Here is a 24,322-nt window from a genome sequence, read left to right on the forward strand (position 1 = left end):
TGCCCATCAATCTCCAAGGTCTAGGGCAATACTGGAAATCTGGTCCAATTCAAAGATTCAATTAATCTTACACTGTATGTGCCTAGGGTCTCACCCCAGCAGCTGAGACAAGCCACCCCAATCGACTTGGTTGCACCACAGTGTCATCCTTGTCAGGATAGGTCTCCCCAGACCGACCCACTGGTTGTGAACATTCTAAACTAACACGAGTCTCATTAAGTGTCCAGTTTAAGGGTATTATACAGAAACATACCAAGGGAACATGAATCAAATATGTACTTTTATTCATAAACTCATAAAATACATCATTTTGATTGAAGCTAAGGGCATACAAAACTGTATAACAGCTCCCACTTGCATTTAGGTCCAATCAGGTACTAGCCGGAGTCCCATGCTTTCCACGTGTTTATCAAACACTTTCTGTGACAGTGGCTTAGTCAATGGGCCTACCACATTCACCGCTGATGCTACCTCTTAATGTCATCTTCCCGTAGATCCAGTCTTGTCATACAACAATGGAATGGGTGATGTGTTGAATTCCAAATTCAGGAATGAACACCTTCATTCATAAGGCAGCCTCACTTACGGCAATGCGTTCAGCTTGGGTTGTGGACTATTAATTTGCTACTCAGGACCCCTGTTTGTTGACACTCAGGAAACAGCACACGATCTTATCGTGAAAACATATCCAGATGTAGACTTTCTATCATCTGGATCCGACTGGAAATCGGCATCAGTATACCCTTGGATCTGTAGTGAATTACCATCGAATACTAGACAAAACTCTTTTGTCCTTCGAAGGTACCTAAGTATGTTTTTCACAGCAGTCCAGTGCTCCTGCCCTGGTTGGCCTGAAATTTGCTTACTACACTCACTGCTTGAGCAATGTTAGGATGAGTGCACAGCATGGCATACATGATGCTCCCTACGGCAGAGTCACAGGGAACGTCTTTCATGCCATCAAATCTCCTCAGAAGTCTTGGGAGACATCTTCTTAGAGAGAGTGACTCCGTGCCTGAAAGGAACATTTCCTTTCTTGGAGTTTTCCATGCTGTATCTTTTGACTATTTTGTCAATGTAGGCAGATTGGGATAATCCTATTATCCGCTTCGATCTATCTCTATAGAGTCGAAGACCTAGTATATAGGAGGCTTCTCCAAGATCTTTCATGGAGAATTGCTGTGAAAGCCATACTTTCACCGTAGTCAGCATTCCTACATCATTCCCGATGAGTAGAATGTCGTCTACATACAGAACCAAGAAGGTAACCTTATCTCCACTGTACTTTCTGTAAACACAGGGTTCATCCAGATTTTGTTCGAAGTCAAACGATTTGACAGCAGAGTCAAAACGGATGTTCCAACTTCTAGAAGCTTGCTTAAGTCCATAAATGGATCTATTGAGTTTACATACCATGTTTTCTTGAACCGCAGCTGTGAAGCCTTGCGGTTGCTGCATATAGATATCTTCAGTAAGATCTCCATTTAGGAATGTAGTTTTGACATCCATTTGCCAAATCTCATAATCATGGTATGCTGCTACAGCTAGCAGGATCCTAATGGATTTAAGCATGGCCACAGACGAAAAGGTTTCCTCATAATTGATGCCCTCTTTCTGAAGGTACCCTTTCGCCACCAGATGAGCTTTGAATGTCTCAACCCTACCATCGGGGCCCTTCTTCCTCTTGTAAATCCATTTGCAACCGATTGCTTTTACCCCGAAGGGCGGATCTACTAGAGTCCAGACTCCATTGGTCTCCATTGAGTCCATCTCTGCTCACATGGCCTCCACCCACTTCTGGGAATCTATGTTCAACATAGCTTCCGCGTAAGTCACGGGATCCTCCTCACTAGTCAAAGTTTCTACCAAGTAATTATCCTGGTCATAACCATAACGGACTGGTGGCCTGGATACGCGAGTGGATCTTCTTGGTTGGTCACTACCTGGAACTTGTGGGACATCTCCCACTGCTCCTGAGCTCTCCTCATCAAAACAATTTCCTGACGATGGGTGTCCAGGATGTAATCGGTCTCCAAGAATTGGGCATTTCGACTGCAGAACACTTTCTGCTCACTTGGGTCATAGAATAGGTAACCTACAGAGCCTTTTGGGTAGCCTACAAATAGGCAACGACTGGTTTTGGATTCCAACTTGTCTGCACTCGTTCTTTTAACGTGTGCTGGACAACCCCAAATCTTCAAGTGTCTGACACTTGGTTTATTTTCGGTCCAAAGTTCATATGGAGTGTTCGGAACCGATTTGGTTGGAATCCTATTCAGCACGTAAATCGCAGTTTCTAATGCGTAACCCCAAAAGGATGTGGGTAACTCTGAATGTATGAGAAGTCACCGGACTATATCCAATAAGGTCCTATTCCTCCTCTCTGAAACACCGTTAAATTGTGGTGTAGCAGGAGGAGCTAGTTGTGATACTATCCCATTGTCCTTTAAGTAGTCCCTGAATCCGTCAGAGAGATACTCGCCACCTCGATTAGATTGAAGGGCTTTAATTTCTCTTCTCAACTGTTTCTCGACCTCTTGTCTAAACTTTTTGAACTTTTCAAAGGATTCAGACTTGTGTCTCATTAGGTACACGTAACGGTATCGTGAGAAATCATCTATGAAGGTGATAAATACACGTGTTGATTTCGTGTTCTAACACTCAGGGGACCACATACATCAGTATGTATTAGGTCAAGTGTGCCTATACATCTTTCAGGCTTACCGTTAAATGGCCGTTTCGTCATCTTGCCTTGTAGGCAAGGTTCACAGGTGGGAAGATCTTCTACAGTTAGAAAATCCAAAGGACCATTCTTTACCAACCTTGTGACCGTGGGATTAACTGTATCACGGGCTCTCTTCTTGGGGATTTCAGCCGACGTAGTTTCGTTTATGTTAGTTTCTAGAGAAGGATGTAGAACATAGAGACCGTTCTCCAGTTCCCCGTATGCGATGAATCTGTTATTTTTTTAATAGTAATCGTATTATTAAAGAAGACAGAATAACCATTTGCACACAGTTTTGAAACAGGAATCGAATTTCTTCTTAAATTTTGTACATAAAGACAATCAATTATTCCTTCTCTAAAAATTAACTCCACGGTTCCTATTGCCGCGGCTGCAACAGTTGCAATAGTCCCCAAATAGAGTGTAATTTCTCCTTCACTCAGCCTTCTGTTTACCTTGAACCCCTGCAGTGAGTTACACACATGAGTTGAAGCCCCGGAATCAATGCATTAGGATGCAGAAGCTACTAATAAATTGGTTTCTATAACACAAGATTCGAAATTACCTTTCTTGGATTCCAGGTAGGCAGGACAGTTCCTTTTCCAGTGCCCGGTCTTCTTGCAGAAGTGACAGGCATTCGATGTTTTGTGTTTCTTCTGCCTCTTGGGTTTGGCAGCCTTCTTCTGGGGCTTTCTCTTTGCCTTCTTTTTCTTGCCCGATTTGCCAGTTTCAACAAGCATGGCAATGGGCTCATCATTTTTAATCAATTCTTCAGCTCTTTGCAACATATTGCTGAGCTCTTGCAAACTGACATTCAGCTTGTTCATGTTGTAGTTCATGATGAATGGATTAAAGGATGGAGGCAGAGAGTTGAGAATAGCATCGATCTGTGTTTCCAGATCCAGCCTAGATCCAAGAGCCTTTAGTTCATTGATATAACCCATCATCCGGAGACAATGGTCGTGAACTTGTTGGTTCTTGGACATCTGCGCGGTCATGAACTGTTTCAAGACCTTTTGCTGAGTAGAACGATTATGCTCTTCGTACATTGTCTTAAGAATATCCAATACGTCCTTGGCAAGTTCGACCTTTCTGTGAAGGATCATATTCGCTCATCATATGAGTTTTCCCTTTGGCCTGTGTCAGACAAGGTTCAGAGCCGTTTTCAGGTAAACCTTTCTGTCCAGTGAGTGCTCACCCATCATGTTCATGAACGCCAAGGTACCATGAGAGAGTTCCCATTTTTTGGTGAAGCCCCTCCCACATCGGTCTATGATGCCTCTATAATCTTATGAAACACTTAGACAAGCCCAACATCAAATGGATAGCCCATTTTCTGGTGCGTTTCCTCATTACTGAAGGACCCATCCTCATGCTAATGATGGAAGGCCTTTAGAGAGTTCATCATATGAATCTCCCTATCACGTGCACTCATATTAGCTGAAGGGAATAGTTAATTACGCCCTAGTTTGATTTAGGTCAAACCAAAGTGGCTCCCACTTACTTTCATAAAACCAGATTTCGGTGGGTCTTAAATCGGCTAGGGTTCTGCACGTAACCTTTTGATGAGCTGTGGGGCCCACCACTGAGGGAGGTCATCCAATGACCAAAAGGGATGGCAATGATGTGCATTCAGCCATGGTGTGCGCAAGAGCCGCTGTCGAATGAGCATGGGCCAAACACTTATGGCCCATGTACGGAGCACATCACACATCCAAACATCTCATGCAGGGATAAATTGATCCAATCAATTAATTATCTGTAAGGCCCATTGGAAGCCCGTTGAAAATCCATAATATTAACCATTAATATTATCTAGGTATATGGGCTGAATTAGGGTTACCCAGTTCAGCCCATATAGCTTTATCCTTTGAACTGGGCTTTTAGCAGTTTTAATTATTTAAAACTGGGCCTTTACAGGTTGGGTCGAATTAACCATTTAATTAAATATCAATCCTCAGGCCCATTAGTGGGAAAATTAGGGCTGACTTTCAGCCTTGATTAAACCATAGGTTTGGTCCAAACAGTTTTGAACCAATCTTGGTTCGAATGGGTTTTGGGTTTGATCTTTAATTAAATCTTTAATTCAAGAAAATAATCTGAAATTAAATAACTGATAAAAGAAAATAGTTAATCAAGGTTGTTCGCACACTCCATCTTGCAAAACAGAGGTTAGATCACAGATTGCAGTTTCTCAAACTGCAAATCGCAGATAGCGAATGTCCCATCTGCGAAATCTCCTCTGTGCCGCCATCTTCGATCCAAAATAAAATTAAATAGAAATCCTATTTCTATTAATAATTACATCAGATCGAATGCCTATACATTGAGTCTAAAAATAAAAAAAAATTATTTACAGACCAAATGTAATAAATAAATTCAAGAAATTGCAAATCTTGTAGTTCTCCCTGCGCAAACCAAGAATTCGATCTCCTCTTGTACGAACAGCCCATAAATCAAGAAAATCATATAGAACTATTCTAAAGAATAATCAGATTTATATAAAATGAATTTCAGATTATTTGCCCATCAATTTTGGGAACAAATTTCCCAAAACCCATATATGCGCAAATTGGGTATAACGCCTTCTCCCTATTTGCGCAGGTTTAGATCTGAAACAGAATGGTTCAAGATTTGAACCATGGCTCTGATACCACTGAAGGGACAGGAAATCCATCACATGGACGCCCAAAGATTGCGGAATAAGGGGGCGAATTTCAAAAATTTTTCTCTCCCTTCAACTAGGAATCATATTCCCTATATAGAAAATCATATTTTCAAAGATCATTCTTGAACCATAAACTGAACCAGATCTTAACCAAAAGGAGTAGGGAGAGATAATACCTGATACAGAGAAGTAGTATATCCCAATGGAAGGATCCAAAATCTGCTCCCACTGAAAATGGCGCAGTGCAGGGTGGAGCAGAATCAACAGTGTTCTTCCAAAAGAACATGACCCTTCTCAAGAATCACCTGGACGGCTTGTGAATACAACTCCCACCAATCTTTTCACCAAAAGATTGGAATCAAGATCCAATCTTAATTTCTCCCAAGAACTGGAGATCGAACTGCTGTAGGCGGCGGCTGCAGGAAGGAGGCGGCAAGAGAGTATTTGCAGGGTGCGGATTCTCTCTTCTGTGATTTCAGCTCTGAAGACAAGACTATGTATTGTTTGCTTGTGATGTTTAAAGGCTACCGTCCCCTCTTCCTTTTATAAACTTAAAGGGATCAGCTCCTAATCCCATTAGGAGTTGTTAACCCAAATCATATCTGGATTAGAAGTCCCTTTAAGATAAGGGATAACCCTTATCTTATCTGCAGATTAGATCAGCCATCTCCTAATCTAATTAGGAAGTTTCCGGATCTAAATCTCATTTAGATCATGGACTCTCTAAGTGGATAGGGTGTGGGCCCAATCCTATCAGTTGATCCATCTCAGAATTCGCCCCTTAAGTGACTAATCAAATTAGCCCAGTTTGAAATGGTCTTAAGGCCCATTTAAGGTTATGTATTCATTTAGCCTTCCAAACTGTTGCCCAGTTGGGCTTCCTTGTATGGCGTGGGACCCAAACATTGATCTACACATCAGCCACATGGGTTACCCACTCAGATGAACAGCCCAATCCCACACCTAGTGCAGTATCATAATTGAGTCTCGGGGTCGGGTGTAATTTTCCAATTTTGCCCATCAATCTCCAAGGTCCAAGGCAATACTTGAAATCTGGTCCAGTTCAAAGATTCAATTGATCCTACACTATATGTGCCTAGGGTCTCACCCCGGCTGCTGAGACAAGCCACCCCAACCGAGTTGGTGGCACCACAGTGTCATCCTTGTCAGGATAGGTCTCCCCAGACCGACCCACTGGCTGTGAACATTCTAAACTAACACGAGTCTCATTAAGTGTCCAGTTTATGGGTATTATACAGAAATATACCAAGGGAACATGAATCAAATATGCACTTTTATTCATAAACTCATAAAGTACATCATTTTGATTGAAGCTAAGGGCATACAAAACTGTCTAACAATATATAATAAATATATATATATATATATAATATTTGTTTCTTAAATTATTAATAAATGTTAATTTACTATTAGGAAATACAAATTAGTTTATTAATTTATTAAATTAATATAATATTAGTTTATAAAATTACACTGAATTTGAGACATTTTCTGTATAGATCGGGCTTCGAGCTTTATATTAGGGCCATGCTCGGGATCAAGATCTAGGCCAGATGGTCGGGTCATGCTCAGGCTCGGGCCTACACATTTTATGTTGATAAAGAGGCAAAGCCCGACCCATGAACGATATACTTCCAGGTGAGGTGCTCCCAAAACGCCCTGTGATGTATGCCAAAGGTGCTGACACCTTTGAGGTGTACGCCTCAAGTGCAAGAGGCATATGCCTCATATGCTTTTTTCATGAGGCGTGCTAGAGGCGTACGCCTCATGCGCCTCATGCACACCTCGTGTAAAAAGAGAGAAAAAAAAGAAAGAAAAAAAAAAGGAAAGGAAGGGAAAGGAAAAGAAAGGGAAGGGAAAGAAAATAAGAGAAGAAAAAAAGTGAAAAAGAAAGAAAAGAAAAGGAAAGGGAAGGGAAGGGAAGGGAAGATAAGGGGAAAGAAAGTGGGCTGAAGCCCCCCAGCCCCCCAGGCCCTCAGATCCCCCCCTAGAGGTGTGAGGCATAGTTCAGAACTAAGAGGCATAAGGGGTGTCTTTCCCCTCAGATCCTCCCCTAGAGGTGAGGCATAGTTCAGAACTAAGAAAAGAAAAGGAAAGGGAAGGGAAGGGAAGGGAAGATAAGGGGAAAGAAAGTGGGCTGAAGCCCCCCAGCCCCCCAGGCCCTCAGATCCCCCCCTAGAGGTGTGAGGCATAGTTCAGAACTAAGAGGCGTAAGGGGTGTCTTTCCCCTCAGATCCTCCCCTAGAGGTGAGGCATAGTTCAGAACTAAGAGGCGTAAGGGGTGTCTTTCCCTTTATCTTTCTATCCTTCCCTTTGCCTTTTCTTTGTTTTCTCTTTTTTCTTTCTTTCTTTTTTTTTTATCCTTTCCTTTCCCCTTCTTTTTTTTTGTCTTTTTGTATGAGTTGTGTGTGAGGCACTATTGTCACTCTCATCTACAGTTTGCAGACAACATTATAATTATATGTGAGACATAGAGGTGACCAATTTACCATTTCTTCACTTTTCTGCATGAATTTCTTGGCTAATGTTTTGAACTTTCTCAAATTTGTTGGCTTCAGTCACAAAGCTTGATCTTGAGGAGTCAGAACAAGAGATATCGTCCAGTTTTCTTCAGAAAGGTAAGCCAGTAATTGTATCTACCCCTGCATTTTATTTTCTTAATCCTGATATAAAAATTAAATGTGTTCCTTTGCCCATACTTTTCAAGGAGGACCTAGATAAATCACTAGAAAGAGCTTCTCGCCAGCAAAACCAGTTAAATCCTGCATTCAAGCAAGGAGACATTCAGGTATATCTTTGATGTCTCTAAAGTTCAGTTAGTGTGATAAGGAAAGTTGAAGCTTTTTTTTTCTGATACTGTCCTGCTCTGTTGTAGGTTGCTGTGCTTGAGGAAATAATCAAAGGGATGAAGGTAAAGGATTCTCATGAAATGGAATCTTTGCATTTCTTCTAAAAATTTACTATTTAACTGACAATTTTGCAGGAGAGTTTGCCTTCAAAGTGGGATGATGTTGTTTTCATCCCTCCTGGTTTTGATGTTTCAACTGATCTTCCCAAGCAGGAGAAGCTCATTGCAAATGCATAATCATTAGCATTCTTGAACTACTGTAAGTTTATGTACTCTTCAATTGTCACATAAAGATACTTGCCAGGATACTGGAGGCATGGTGAAAAGAGTCAACCGTGTTTTTTCCTTTTAATTTAATTTAATTTATTTTTTTTTTGTGAAATATAGACATGATGTTCTCCTGAAGTCATGATTGCATGTAGAGGTCGACTAGAAGGGTAAGATTTTCATAAATGTAATGGTTTAACTGATCTATCAACTGCAATCTGTTACACTATGGGGGCGTTCTTTTTCTGGATTTTGAGGGGGCAAAATTGGTCAATGGGATTTTGATGCTTATTGACCAAGAATTCCATGCTCTTTTTTCAGATTTATGTGGGGACCAGGAAAAAACTATTTTCTAGTGTATCACTTACCCAAGTAAGTGGTACCCTATCTCTTAGGTGGGTAAATAACTTTCCCACTTGGGCATCACAAGATATGACAAAATAATAAACTATTATAGTGGTTAATTAAAGCCATTATTCATATAAAACTGTAGAGGTATTAGCCAATAGCCAAACAACGTACTGATATCATAGCATAGCATTTTGCTCACAAATTGCTCAAGCATTTTGCTTTTCATTCACTGATCAGTAACGAGCAAAGTACCTTCATGGGATAATTTACAGCCACTCCGGTGGCTCACTGTCAACCGAGTATTAGATCAGTGTGTCTCTTGTCTCAGTTTCTTCAATTTCATGATTCAAGTTATATAAAAAATTATTAATAAAAAAGAAAGGTGGCCTCAAATAAATAAGTAATATATATATATATATATTCTCTTTTTTTGAAATTTTTATTTTATTTTATTCCATGACATTTTTACAAACAACCAAAATATAAAGAGATTGTTTTTCTGATATCTAGCCATGTGGCACCATTATCCCCTTTACCAATAAGTCCCACTTCAATTCCTTTCTATTCTCTTCTCCATTTTCTCATAAAAAGGGAATTCTTTTAAGAAATTATGTCCTGTTTGGCATCATTATGGAGAATCAATTCTAGTGGTTTTTACAATTCTTCGGATGAGAATCATGTTCGGTTGTGCCATTTCCTAAAAATCAGACTCTATTCACAATAGAAAAACTCAGTCTGAAGGCCTGTTTCTTAGAAGTAAAACTTTTTCACTTCTAAGAATTTTATTCTCATAACCCAAACAATTCTTGCTACGTCCTTTTATAAGTAAAACGAACATGTGACGTGAGATCGATTTATACATGAGAGAAGGGGTATTAATGTGATTTTGCATAAGAATATTACATTGACAAACCCTAACCCTTCTTCTTTCATCTTCTTCTTGTCTTCTCAATGCCTCTCTCTCTGCTCAATGTCTCCTCTGCTTAACGGCTACATGAGATCTGGTTGTCTTCATCGTTGGTGGTCATTCTCTTATCTTCATTATTTCAACTTATATGATAACAAATTGCAAGAGGTGGATCTCTAGGAATCAAACTTGAAGCCAGTTAAAGCTAGTAGTGATGTGTAGATTGGGGCCATTCCTTCTATTGAAGCTTTGAATTGTAGTTGAGACTATTTGAACACAACAGAGGGCAATGAGGTGCGATGAATAACTATTTACAAGTTAGTTTTATGTGGTTGTCAATTATTGAATTAATCACGCCAAATATCATTCTTATTCTGAGAAATAAGAACCAGAAACATTTATCAAATGCCTACATAGATTCTTAGAATCACAAGTCTAAATCCATTCTTTTTTGGATGATTATGAGAATGAGAATTTTTCAGAATTGATTTCAAATAAATTATTCTCTCCAAAAATATCTCTAATTACTATTTGTCCTCTCCTCCACTTTCTCATATATATCTATCCAAATAAAGTTTGAATTAAAAAGTTTAAAAACTATTTAAATGTTATAACCAAATTATGTAATAACTTTAAAATGTTTATTAAAAATAAAAAGAATAAATATAATATATTTAATAATATTTAGATTATTAATAATTTTAGATTTTTATGAAATTTATAACGACATTATGTAACAAGAATATAAACTATAATCTTATGGATTATTCAATTTAATAACTAAAAATGTTTTTAAATTTTAACTAAGAAAATTGTTTAAAAGTTATTTAAATAATAAAAGTTTAAAAAATATATTACTTATATATTTTAATAACTAAATATATTAAATAACAAAATAATTAAACATAGCTAAATAATTATATAACAAAATATTTATATTACATAATAACTTTAAAATAAATAAAATTTAAATAAAAAATTATTATAATAAATTTCATAATATTTGAATTAAAAAAATTCTATTTTACAAAATTAATAACGAAATTATGTAAACATAGTGTAAATTATAATTTAATAAATAATTAATATTTTAAAGAGTTAAATAACAAAATTACTTAAATAACTAAATAATTTTCGAAAAAACTATATTTTAAAAATCAAAAAATTTAAAAACTAAATAGTATTGTAAATATTATTTAAATAACGAAAAATATATTAAATAATAAATTATGTAGTAATTTTAAAAATTTTATTAAAAACATAAAAATACTTATAATAGATTTAATAAGAATATAAAATATAAATAATTTAAAAAGTTTAAATATTATTAAATTAGTATAAACTAATTAAATATTTTAAAGGTATTGAAGCTTCCAAAGAACAAAAATATGTAATAATAGTAAATTACAATTATTTTTAATAGTTATTAAAAAATAGAATAAAAATTACAATTATTATTGTGCTAATAGTAAAAAATAGAATAACAAAGTCAATCTATTTATATTATATATTTATATGCACTAAAATTAATATTTATTTTATTTTTAATAATTATTTATTGTTTATTTGTGATAAATATATTTTCAACAATTATGTATATATCTATTTTTGTTTTATTATTTAACAATAAATTTTCAATAGTTATTGGAGATTAAACTATTGTTATTTAACTTTTTTAAATTTAATTTATTGAACTTATAATTTTTTTTTCAATAGTTACACATTTTTGTTATATTTTATTAATTAATATTTAATAGAGATTAAACTGTTATCCTCCCGTGGAATGTACTAACATGCCAAGTCTAGAAGGCTGGCTTGAATTCAGTTAATGGACAAGAGAAAAACAACTCTTTGGTGGTACTCTGAAGCAGGGTTTGGAGTAACCTTCAACACACCTTTTATACATAGTCACTTCTTGTAATCACAATTAGGTCATCAGAGGCCTTGGGATGATATCCCGGGGTGAATGCTTATACGGTCAAGTTAGACAAGTCTGACGAGGTAAGTATGAGGTGTGCAAGGTAAAAGAATAGTTAATGCAAGTGTAAACACATACCTATTTATAGGGAGAATATTTGCCTCTCGGGACCGATTGGTTTGCAACATGGGTTTCGAGATAGAGGTCAATTGGACTGGATTTGGTTCAACCCGATCCAATCCAATGTGAGTTTACTTACAAATGGACTGGACTCAATCCAGTCCAAATCCAATACAAATTAAATTCAATCTAATCCATTAAAATGTAAATGGACTGGATTGAGTCCAATCAAACCAGATGAAATGTCAAAAATTATATAAAAAATAGAACATATTAAAAATTACAAAAATATACCTTTTGGTATTGTAAGTACTTCGTAAAAGTACTTTTATAAGAATACTTTTGTTGAAGTGCTTTTACAAAAGTACTTTCATAGAAGTGCTTTTACAAAAGTACTTTCATAGAAGTGCTTTTATAAAAGTACTTTCATAGAAGTGCTTTTATAAAAGTACTTTCATAAAAGTGCTTTTGTAAAAGTATTTTCGTAAAAGTTCTTTCATAAAAGTACTTTTATAAAAATGTTTTCGTAAAAGTGCTTTTATAAAAGTACTTCCATAAAAAGTGCTTTCATAAAAGTACTTTTGTAAGTGCTTTTATAAAAATACTTTTGTAAAAGTTCTGTAAAAGTGATTTCATAAAAGTGCTTTCGTGTAAAAGTACTTTTATAAAAGTGCTTTTGTAAAAGTACTTTTGTAAATGTGCTTTTATAAAATTTCTTTTCTAAAAGTGCTTTCATAAAAAGTATTTTTGGAAAAAGCACTTTTCATAAATTTACTTTTATAAAAGTTTTTGTAAGTGTTTTCGTAAAAGTGCTTTCGTAAAAGTACTTTCATAAAAGTGATTTTATGCCAACTTCAGTTTTGATTGGTTTCAAATTGGACAAGGATTTAACCTCATGATCGGATTATTGGGAATTTGGTTTAGGTCCAATTTAGACCAATAAGAATATTGACCAATTTATTTTGGATTACCCCAATTCAATAATTATAATGGACCATCCAAAACCGGTCGATTGATGGTCCTATCTCGAGACACTTGTTTTACTGTGCCTTGACATGTTTGGTGTACATGGTATGATTTGGGGCCCCACTCTTAGTCTTACATGTAGGTTAGTTGGTTACATGAGATCACAACATGGCGAGGTGGTGCCTAGATCATTACCATTTGTTCTAGTGCTCTTATCATTGAATTGTCATACCTAAAAGCACTGAATTCATCTTCTTAGTACAAAGATAATAGGTGATTGCTAAAGCTAAGGTGGGTGAAGTGGTTTATGAGCTGAGGTGTTGAGTGAACACATGTTAGGAAGGAATTGGTGCCATATGTCTGTAGGGACCGATGGTCTTACCTAAAGGGGTGAACTGGGTAGAACTTTAAAACTTAGGCCATGTTTGGTTCGTTGCTTTGGGCCTCATTCTCTTAATTCTTGATCATTCTAGGCAAGAATGGGCAAGAATAAATAACATTAGAGTGTTTGGTTACAATATTCTTGCCCAGGGCCACATTCTTTTTAGAATAAAAAATCAGCCCCATAGCACAAAAATTAACTTGCCTACAGCATGAAAAATAATCATGCTCCATCTTGCTCGGTTCATTCTTTGAGGAAACTCTACCTATAAAACTGTTTCCATAGATGTTTAATTTTGATAAAGCACTTTTACAGAAGTACTTTTGCGAAACCACTTTTACGAAAGCACTTTTACTAAAGTACTTTTATGAAAGTACTTTTACAAAAGTACTTTATTCTTTAATGCAAAAGTACTTTTATAAAATCACTTTTACAAAAGTACAAAAGCACTTTTAGGAAAGTACTTTTATAAAAGCACTTACTTTTATAAAAGTTCTTTTACAAAAGTAGTTTTATAAAAGCATTTTTATGAAAGTACTTTTATAAAAGTACTTTTGCGAAAGTACTTTTACAAAACATCTATGCCAATTGGTAAACATTGACTATTGGAGACCTAGGCTGGCGTGTTATGGATGCACCACCCAACAGCGCGCTGCGACGTAGTCATAGGCAGCAGCACGCACCGCAGCACGCACAGCAACACGCACCTCCCGGCGGTGCACTGCGGCACAGTCATAGGCAGCAGCACGCATCGCACGGCAGCAGCACGCACCCCACGGCAGCAGCATCGTGAGGCGCATGCACCATCGGCAACAGTAGTAGAGCGGGGCCTACACGACAGCTCATCAGGGTGGGCCCCACCTTATCCTACCACAACAGCTCTGCTCGCTATCCGCCAGCTACACTTTCCCTCATGCCTTATCCTTATCTTATTTGTTCTTAGTAGGAGTTGTTATCATTAGAAGTAGGAGTTTGAGTTTGTTAAGGATTCCCTAGTCTACCCGAATCGAACAAGGAATTCCCTTTGCAATCTCCTATTTAAGGAGCTGTGTGGAAATAAATTCATTCAGTTTTCAACCAAGAAAGGTGTTAGGAGAGTTTGGGTGATCTCTTGGACAAATCAACCATGTGATTGCCACAATAGGGTATGTACGCAAGGGGAAGGGCAAGGGAAGACAGGAGTCTCTCCCGGTGGACTGACCCATGACAAGATCCTACGCTCGGGCCCATAACATTCTGGTATCAGAGCCTTCCATAATGGGGGAACAAGAGCCGCTGTCTTCCAAGGTCCACGAACTGGAACACAAACTTACAGAGACCAACATGGAGGTTCGTGAGTTCAAGGATGATGTTCGAGAGCTTTGGCGCTTGCTAGAGACGTTCTTAGCCAATAGGGAAGGGAACTCAGAAGGAACCGCCACCAACAACAGCCACAGGCAGGACTAGGCAGAAATGTCCGGCAAAGATCAGATGGCCGCCCCGACTGCCGCTGTTATCCCCAAATACAGTCGGCTAGAATTTCTATCCTCCAACGACACTGAAGACCCACTGGGATGGTTGTACCACTGCGAACAGTTCTTCCCCAACCAACGCACCGATAACAAAGACAAGGTTAGTCTGGCCGCTTTCCACCTCACAGAAGAGGCACAACTCTGGTTCTACCATCTAGAGCAGGAAGAACTCGGGCTTAGTTGGGAATAATTTAAATCCTATTGCCTCCTCCGGTTTGGACTCCCGCTGACAAGTAACCCACTGGACGAACTAATCAATCTCAAGCAAACCGGGACTGTGGCGGATTATCAGCACCAATTCCAAATCCTTCTCACCATAGCAGCCTTGGTACGCCAAGACCAGCAAGTCGACATGTTCACAGCAAGGCTAGTGGAACCCCTAAGAGTGGACGTCAAGATGCAGCACCCCCCTAATCTAGTCACAGCTATGAACGTCGCACATGCCTTCAAAAGGAAGATGCAGATCTTGCACGGGGTTTTCAGTATAGGACGACTGACATCAACATGGACGCCTTCGAAGATAGCAGGAGTGACTCCCTCTTCGATCACTAGCAGAGAACCAAGGCTGCCAGAGGGCAACCCCTCCAGATCAGCGTCAAGCATAGGAAGTAGCAGGTCTGCACCCCCCATTAGGCGGCTGACCCGAGCCGAGATGGCGGAACAACGCGCAAGGGGGCAATGCTTCAACTGCGATGACCTGTACTCCGCCAGCCACAAGTGAAAGAAGTTGTTTTGTCTCCTAGTAGAAGAACCCGAAGAGGAAGAGGACGAACCTGCAACATCAGACTAGAAATCTCCCTCCATGCCATCACGGGGGTCAAGACTTCCCAAACCATGCAACTGAGAGCATTGATAGCAGAGCGGCTAGTCCGTATTCTAGTGGACTCAGGTAGCACCCACAATTTCATCAGCGAATAGGCGGCCCGCAAGTTAGAACTACCCATGGAAAGACCACAATTATAGGTGGTTGTGGCAAATGGGGAAAGAGTTCACAACCCTGGAATTTGCAAGAACACCAGAATTCAGGTCGGAACAAAGTCCTTCCATGCAAATTTATTCATACTATCCTTTGACGAATTTGACATCGTCCTAGGTGTTAAATGGCTGATCATGCTTGGACCAATCCTATGGGACTTCGCCGCCTTGACCATGAACTTCCATTCGGATGGCAAACCAGTCACATGGCAGGGAACCAGAATAAGAACAAGGGCGCAACTACATACACTCCAAGGTTGGGACTCACGCACAACAGATATGGAAAGGCTCCTTACGGACTTATCTGCAGTATTCAAGGAGCCCAAGTGGCTTCCCCCTCCCAGAGCTTGCGACCACCGAATCCCGCTGATAACCGGATCAGATTTTGTTGTTGTCAGGCCCTACCGCTACCCACATCGGCAGAAAGACGAAATAGAAAGGCAGTGCGTAGACATGTTACAGCAAGGGATCATTTGCCCCAGCCACTCCCCCTTCTCCTCCCCAGTTCTTTTGGTGTCCAAGCAAGACGGGACTTGGAGATTCTGTGTGGATTACAGAGAACTTAACAGCCGGACGGTCAAGGATAAGTTTCCCTTCCCAGTCGTAGATAGACGAACTCCATGGCGCGCAGTACTTCTCTAAGCTAGACCTCCGATCAGGATACATCGAGAAGACGACATGCTACTCCATGCAATCTCACAGCCCCGAGCCTCCATGCTGGAAGACATTCGGAATGAACTGCCATAGTCACTCGAATGGAATGATCTGCTCAAGAAAATACAGGCGGGAACGACCAACTCAAATTGGAACATGTAGGACGGGTTGGCACTGTACAAGGGCCGAATTTATCTTCCAACCGACTGCCCCTTAATTTCCTCTGTTATCTCCAACATACACAATGCCACGGATGAGGGTATCTAGAAAACACTGCACCGCATCCATGTAGATTTCCACTGGAAAGGCATGAAGGCTTCGGTACGGGACTTCATCCATAATTGTTCAACGTGCCAGTAGCAGAAGTGGGAAAACTTGCACCCAGCAAGCCTTCTCCAACCCCTCTCTCTCCCCACTCAGATCTGGGTAGATATTCCATGGACTTCATCGAAGGCTTACCCAAGGTGGGAGGGAAATCGGTAATATTTGTGGTGGTGGACCGTTTCTCAAAGTATGCCCACTTCCTCCCCTTATCTCACCCCTACAGCGCGGTTTCAGTGGTCCACGCCTTCTTCAGCCACATCTTTCGATTACATGGTCTACCCGAATCCATTGTAAGTGACAGGGACCCGATCTTTACCAGTGCCTTTTGGAAGGAGATCTTCCAGCTGTAGGGAACAGACCTAGCCTTCTCCTCTGCCTACCATCCACAAACTGACGACCAAACAGAGGTGGTGAGCTGGACAATAGAAATGTACCTCCACTGCCTTGTGGGAGCCCAGCCTAGGCGTTGAGTGGAGTGCCTTCCATGGGCCGAATACTGTTATAACACGTCCTACCACTCCTCCCTTGGCATGACTCCCTTCCGGGTGGTATATGGCCAAGACCCTCCCCGTCTCTTATCTTACGAACCAGGCTCAACACGGCTGGAAGAAGTGGATTGTAGCCTCCAAGATTGCGACGCCCTCTTGGCCGAAGTCTCCCTGTGCCTATAGCAGGCATAGGCGCGCATGAAGCACACCTACGATCAACACCACCGCGAAGTCACCTTTGAGCCAGGACAATTCGTTTGGCTGAAGCTACATCCCTACTGGCAACTTTCCCATAGGTGTCGAGGCCCCCCAAGCTAGCCCCAAAATTTTACGGGCCCTTCAAGGTTCTCAGGCAGATCGGGAAGGTTGCCTATCAACTCGAGCTACCAGAGCATAGCAGAATCCATGACATCTTCCATGTATCCCTCCTGAAGCCTTTTACAGGGACTCCCCAGGATCAAGTGCCTCCCCTACCACCTCTAAAGGACGGTAGACCCATCCTCCAACCTCGAGCTCTTGTATGGTCACGCATCAATCAGGGTACCTTCGAGGTTCGGGTGGAATGGGATGGACTACCATCAGCTGAGGCCACCTGGATTCCCTGGACCGATCTTCACAGTGCCTACCTCGAAGTCGAGCTTGAGGACAAGCTCGTTGTCTAGGAGGGGTGTGATGTTATGGATGCACTGCCAGGCAGCGCGCTGCGGTGCAGTCATAGACAGCAGCACGCACCGCCCGGTGGTGCACTGTGGCACAGTCATAGGCAGCAGCACGCACCGCACGGCAGCAGCACCGTGAGGCACACGCACCACCGACAGTAATTGTAGAGTGGGGCCTACACGAAAACTCATCAGGGTGGGCCCCACCTTGTCCTACCACAACAGCTCTGCTCGCCATCCGCCAGCTACACTTTCCCTCATGCCTTATCCTTATCTTATCTATTCTTAGTAGGAGTTGTGTTATCATTAGAAGTAGGAGTTTGAGTTTGTTAAGGATTCCCCAGTCTACCCGAATCCAACAAGGAATTTCCTTTGTAATCTCCTATTTAAGGAGCTATGAGTGGAAATAAATTCATTTGGTTTTCAACCAAGAAAGGTGTTAGGAGAGTTCGGGTGATCTCTTGGACAAATCACTCATGCAATTGCCACAATAGGGTCTGTACGCAAGGGGAAGGGCAAGGGAAGACAGGAGTCTCTCTTGGTGGACCGACCCGTGACGAGATCCTATGCCCGGGCCCATAACATTGCGTTTTGTGAATATTGGCACAATTTTTTTTTGAATATTGAAAATGAGCAACATAGGAAGCTTGTCAGTTTGAAAAGAATTAATTTTTAAGAAAAAAGTGTTTGGTTCATAGCAATATTTTCTCATTCTGCCTATTTTTATCCATTCTTTTCCATTGAATTCAAAATCCGAATTTTTAGACTCCTAGCAAATTAAGCTCAAAACACTTTCCCTTAAACTGAAACTAGGCCTTCTTGCTAATAAAGATCAAGATGTAGCGGAAGATTAGGCTTAGTCAATTTGGTTCAATAACTAATTAAGAAGTTATTCTTAAATTAACCTTAACTACTAAACTAGAAACCTACAGCTACAAAACAAACAAACAGTATAGTAGCAGGAGCTATAGGATCAATAAATAAGAGCAATAATAAATAAGGATTGCTAACAAGTTGATAGCAATGCAAAGACAAATATATAATAGTTAAAATATATAATAGTTAAGAACTATAGCCTGCTATCTAGTTAGTTGTTCTACAGTTAACAAAAGAATATAAACATTGAACGTAACTATAGAAAAGCAAGTAAAGGAGAGAGAGGACTGCCCACAAACAGTATTAGAGATGCCGACCTACTACAAAATGATAGTTGAGATATAGACCAGCTATTCATCTACACTCAACTTGAGATTTCTAGTGAAATCTCAAGGACAAGTCTACTCCATCCCTGCCCTGACCCTAGTGGTGGGATGGGTTCATGGCAAGACACCTATTCCCCGTTGGAGATGGGGAATCCCCAAATTTCCCCACCCTGAGGCAACCATCTAAAAATATCTAATATATGGATATTTCATAAATAAAATTATAAGAATTTGGGGGTATTTTAGGAATTGGATTATGGCAATTTGGGGGTTTTATAAATGAAATTATGGGATCATAGGATTATAAAAATATGAGGAAAACTTAGAGATATTTTAAAAATCAATATTAAATCTAAGGATATTTTACTAATTTACCATTGGGTTCAGGGAACTATATGCAAACCCATCCCTAATTTAGGGCAAAAATAATTTTCCCTATCTCTGCCCCATCCCCATTTAAGATTTGAGAAAACTTGTCCTGTTCAGGGTGGGGTAGGGTAAGGCCCTAGTTTTAAAGGGACAACTGTCATCCCCACAATTTTAATAATTTTCTATAAGTAATGAACTAACATTAAATTAAATAACAACAAATTACAATATTTTATTATAATTTCCAAAAAATTATTGAAATTTCTATTGATTAGTAGTAATGCATAGTAAATTAATCAATTACAATAATAATAAATTAATGTAAATTGTTTACTTTATAACCCTAAATTATTTACTATTAATCAAAGTAAATGTAATTATAGTAATTAATGTAACTATGGTAAATTACATTAATTTTAATTAAAAGTAAACCATTTGTTGTTAATTAATGTAAAACCAGGTGTCGATTCTCGGATTGGATGAGGTCAACATTGTAATTCACTTCCCAAGCCGAGGTGAGGCTGAGGGGTCTGAAGCCCGAAGCCTGAGGTTCATGGAGCGAGATGTCAGACGACTTGCGAGGAGGAAGGGGTCAAAGGCCTTGGGTGGAAACCCAAGGCGAGGACTCTGACAATCAAGTCAATAATGAGGTACGAGGTGGACGACGTCCGAGGTGACAAGCACCCAGACGAGGCCACAGGAGAACAGGTAATCTCAGAGTCTAGTGAGAGGGCTTTCGTTCCACATCCCTTACTTGGAGGGGGTCAACTCCTATTTATACTTGAGGTTGCTTGGGGTCTATGTGACCTTATGCCACTAGTTCCGTGAAGCCCATCGAACTTGGGTGCGCGTGCACTCTGATTGATCCCGACCTGATGCATGCCCGGGGACATGTGTAGGTCTATGGTTGGATGAACCAAACATGCCTACACCATTTGCCTCCCACTTCTGAGGCCATGGTGGAAGTTTAGGGTGAGGGCCTCGGCTTCGGGCGAAGGGAGTGTATCGATGGTGTAAGGCGGCGCTGTTGGGTTTCCGAACATAACGTAGCTTGTGGCGGCAGCATTTTGACTTTGCCTCTCCCTCTCTCTAGGGTGAGCCACAAGGGCTTCTCCCATGAGGAGGCCTTGGCTTCAGCTTTGAGGTTGTCCTTGGTAGGCGGGTGAGGGAGAGGTCTTGCCCCCATGTCCTATTCTAGTGCCGATGCAGAAGCAAATTCATTGCTACCTTAGCCTCGACTGTAGGGGCCTTTGGCTAGGCGCCCTGGCGCTCGAGTTGGTGACTCGGCCACCCACGGGTGAAGCTCGTCTTCACCAAGTGGTCATGGAGGAGACAGGTTCTGAGTGAACTAGGTTTTCCTATCACCGGGCCAGCCTAATTAGTCGAGCCAATGGGTCATAGTGTGTCGGTCGACCGGTTCGCTCGTTGTTGTTTTGTCTTCCCGAGGTGAGAGACGTGTGTTGGCACGCAGACGGGGCCGTGGAGGCAACCGCTTCATGGCCGTTGGATTGGGTGAGATCTGGGCCATCTATTCTTCTAATAGGGGCCTTAGTCACCATTTTCCCTCCACATTTGCTCGTGAGTGCTTTCGCCTTCAAGACCCTTGCTTCCCAGAGCCCTCGACTTTAGCTCTCGTCTTTAGAACTTTTTCATCCACATCCTCGTCCTAGGTAAACGTCTCACCATGTCTTACTCTAACTCAAGCCTAGAATGTTATGACCTCTTGGACTCCTTGGGAGCAAGTTCATTCCAAACCCCTTTGCCTGTCAGCTCCAGCTAAGACCTGTCGGTTGTCAAGATCTTGACCCTGTGTCATGGGGTCGAGGTGCTAAGGGAGAGGATTGCCCCTGGTGATGCCGAGTGCGGCTGAAGGGGCGAAGACTCTCCTCGTGAGAGCGCCAAATCTGTGATGCCTAGGGAGGCCGAGGGGTCCCCCTTAGTGGTTCAGGGGGAACCGATTCTCGAGTCGAGCCTGAGGACGATGACCAATTATGCTGCCCGAGGTGTGCACATACAACGTTTGTTGCATTCGGAGCACAACAGTATCTTAGACGTCAACCAAGTGAAGTCCCTAGCCAAGAGGTACCACATCCCTCAGTCCTATAAGTTGAGGGTCCTCGATGTTGGTGACTAGTCACATATGTCGGAGGAAGAGGAGATATGTGTTTATCAGCACTTCCTTGAGTTCGGCCTCAGGTTCCCCTTCCATCCATTGATCTCCAAGCTGCTGAAGTGATAGGGATCACTCTTAGCCAGTTAGCCCCAAATGCCCTTAGGACCATTATAGCCATGTTGGTGGTGGCTCAGCTTCAGGATGTGGACCTGACGTCGAAGGCGTTCTGAGCCCTTTTTGTGCTAAGGGCTCACACTACCGAGGGAGGCATGCATTACTTCCATCCTCGGAGAGGTCGACCTATAGACAACTCGTCATCCGTCCACAATTGGAAGAGTAAATTCTTCTTCATCTCTTGTCCTGAGGATTGGTCTTTCAAGTCAGGTTGGGGGGAGATCTACTTGTCCACTGAGAAGCCTAAGCCGATGCTTCAAGATGATGAAGCTGCCACGGTAAACCATCTCCTTGTGTTGGGAACGCTCCGGGCCAAGCCCCTGGTGGAGGCCAAGCTCCCCTTGGTTTTTGTGGGGCTTAGCTCTGCTGCCCTCGGTAGGAGAAGTCCTTGTGCCGCTAGACGCTAAACACATGCTGCTAGAGAGTGCTTTGGCGAAGAAGAAGGCTCCAGGAGAGGGGCCATCAGGGAAAACGCTGAGGAGGACCACCGAAGAACCAAGGGTGCTTGCATGTGCGGAGAGAGGTGTCGTGCCCGCCAAGAGGACATCTTGGCCAAGCCTCCTACCAATGGAGGGGGCGATAGAGGAAAGAGGCTACCGAATGGAGGTCGACTGAAGGAGGCGGGGCAGGAGAGGCCGGCCGAGGCACTGACTATGCCCCCAACGAAGAAGCTGGCACATAAGGACCATCCTACCAAGGGTGGTAAAAGAAGGAAGGACACTCCTATTGCTTCGAGGAGGCCTTTGGCTATGGGGCTTGCAAACGGGCCTTCATTCGCCCCTCCTTCTACATCGGGGCCAGCTGAAGAGGGGCAGCACCTTGCACAGGTATTTTGGCCGAAGTCCAACGTTCGCGAGGGTGACTCCATCGATGCCGAGGGGGTTGGCTGAGCTCTGGTGAAGGGGATGATCCCCCAAGGTGATCATCTTGGCATGATGTAGACAGACCCCCTCCTCGTTCGGGATTAGGGGCTGGACTTCCTAGCCAAGGTAAACTTTGGCTACTCTTGACTTGTTTTTTTTTGCTTCCTTTCATTTGCTTGACTGGCAGGTGTGTTCACTACAGGTCTACCGGCATTACATTGGCTTGAGAGATTGAGTCAACCTCCTCCTCAACCGTGTAGACCGGGATGAGGAGAAGAACGAGCAGCTCATGATGCAGTGGAGAGCAGTTGAGATGACAACCTTAAGGCCCTGTCGGACGAGAGGAAGCTCCAGCAGACACTTGAGGATGACCTGAAGGTGGAGTAGACCTGCATTACTCGGCTTCAGGAACACTTGAAGAAAATAGACCTGGAGCGAGTTCATCTCAACAAGGTCATGCTGGAGGCCAACAAGCATGCTGCGGAGTCCAAAGCTCGAGTAGCAAAGGTTGAGGCCAATTCTTGGGAGTATGTCCTTGCTTGGAAGTGGAAGCTAGAATATCAGTGTCTGGCAAACTATGCGGCACTGCTGAAGTTGATCCCTGAGTTCCAAGTGGATGACTTGGAGGTGCTCCCAGAAACCGTTCCTCCTGAGGACGCTTCCAAGAACCCTACTGACGTTGCTATCGCCGAGGACTCATTTGCCCCCTAGCCAAGGGTGATGCCCCACAAGCCTAAGCTCCCTGAGTGCCTTGCTATTTGTTTTTTGTTTTTCTTTGCCTGTACATGTTTTTGTAAAGGGGTTCGGCCTCCCCGTTCAAGGCCAAAGTTTTTCTAATATGCCAAACATTGAACATTTAATGAAATATACTTTTTTTGCATATCTTGTGCCTTCGCATGTTTCTTCTCTTTTTGCATCTTTTTTTACCGAGGGATCTATGCCCCCCCTCCTTTCGAGAGGTCACAAGTAGGAAAGCTTGTTGCTCGAAGTGGCTCGTTACTTGGTCACTTGCTTTAGAAAGTTAGAGGGCATTGGCCAAGGCTGAGATGGTTTGGGTCCCTCTCCTCTTCAGGGAGGGGTGGGCTGCAATCAGCTCTCTTGTCTTTGATCTTTTGAGGATCGGCTAGGCGAGGCTGAGGTGGTTGCTGTATTCTTGGCTTACCAAGGTGGTCGGTAGCTGTCGGGCTGGCCTGATGCCACCGAGGTGGTCGGGGCAAAGGGCTGAGTTGGCTTTATGTCATCGAGGTGCTCGAGATGAAGGGATGAGTTGGCTTTATGCCACCGAGGTGCTCAAGACGTAGGGCCAAAATAGCCCAATGCTGCCAAGGTGCTTGGGGTGAAGGGTCGAACTAGCCCGATGTCCCCGAGGTGCTCGAGGCAAGGGTTATACGTTGGCCAGCCTGGCCGACTTTTATAAGGGTGCCCTAGGGCTTTCCTTTGAGTGACCAACATTATCGAGGCGTGCTTGGCTGAGGACCATGCCCTTCCTGTATGACGAGGTGCTCTAGTGTTTATTTGTCATGGATCGAGGAAACTGACTACGTCTCAACCGCAGTCTAGTCCGAGTATGGGGCCTCTGTTGAGGTTGTGCACGTCGGACAAGCATGGGGCCAAGGGGTCCTAGCCACTTAACAACTTTCACACCAAAAAATTGAGCCCAGGTGAGGAACCTTGCACCAGTATTCTTTGAGTTCCATGTCCAAGAGATAGGTCTTCCATCGAGGTGTTCAAGCTGAAAGGTGTCGGGACCGATAACTTGTTCAATTTTGTAGGGACCCTCCTACTTGTTAGACAGTTTTGTATGCCCTTAGCATCAA

General features: G+C 41.9%; 1 protein-coding gene across 1 annotated transcript in view; it reads left to right on the plus strand.

Moving 5' to 3' along the window:
* The window catches only part of TIC22-III (Tic22-like family protein), a 60,476-nt gene extending 51,736 nt beyond the window's left edge, over positions 1-8,740 (plus strand). Inside the window, exons 4-7 of the mRNA XM_088966008.1 lie at positions 7,973-8,032; positions 8,122-8,202; positions 8,290-8,325; positions 8,398-8,740. Of these exons, the coding sequence (XP_088822134.1) occupies positions 7,973-8,032; positions 8,122-8,202; positions 8,290-8,325; positions 8,398-8,499 (279 nt within the window). The 3' untranslated portion in view covers positions 8,500-8,740. The remainder of the gene's footprint in view (positions 1-7,972; positions 8,033-8,121; positions 8,203-8,289; positions 8,326-8,397) is intronic.
* The last annotated feature ends 15,582 nt before the right edge of the window (positions 8,741-24,322 follow it).

Source organism: Nelumbo lutea, chromosome 1 (genome assembly GCF_056320005.1).
Source record: "Nelumbo lutea isolate HS-2025 chromosome 1, American lotus-T2T, whole genome shotgun sequence".
NCBI lineage: Eukaryota > Viridiplantae > Streptophyta > Magnoliopsida > Proteales > Nelumbonaceae > Nelumbo > Nelumbo lutea.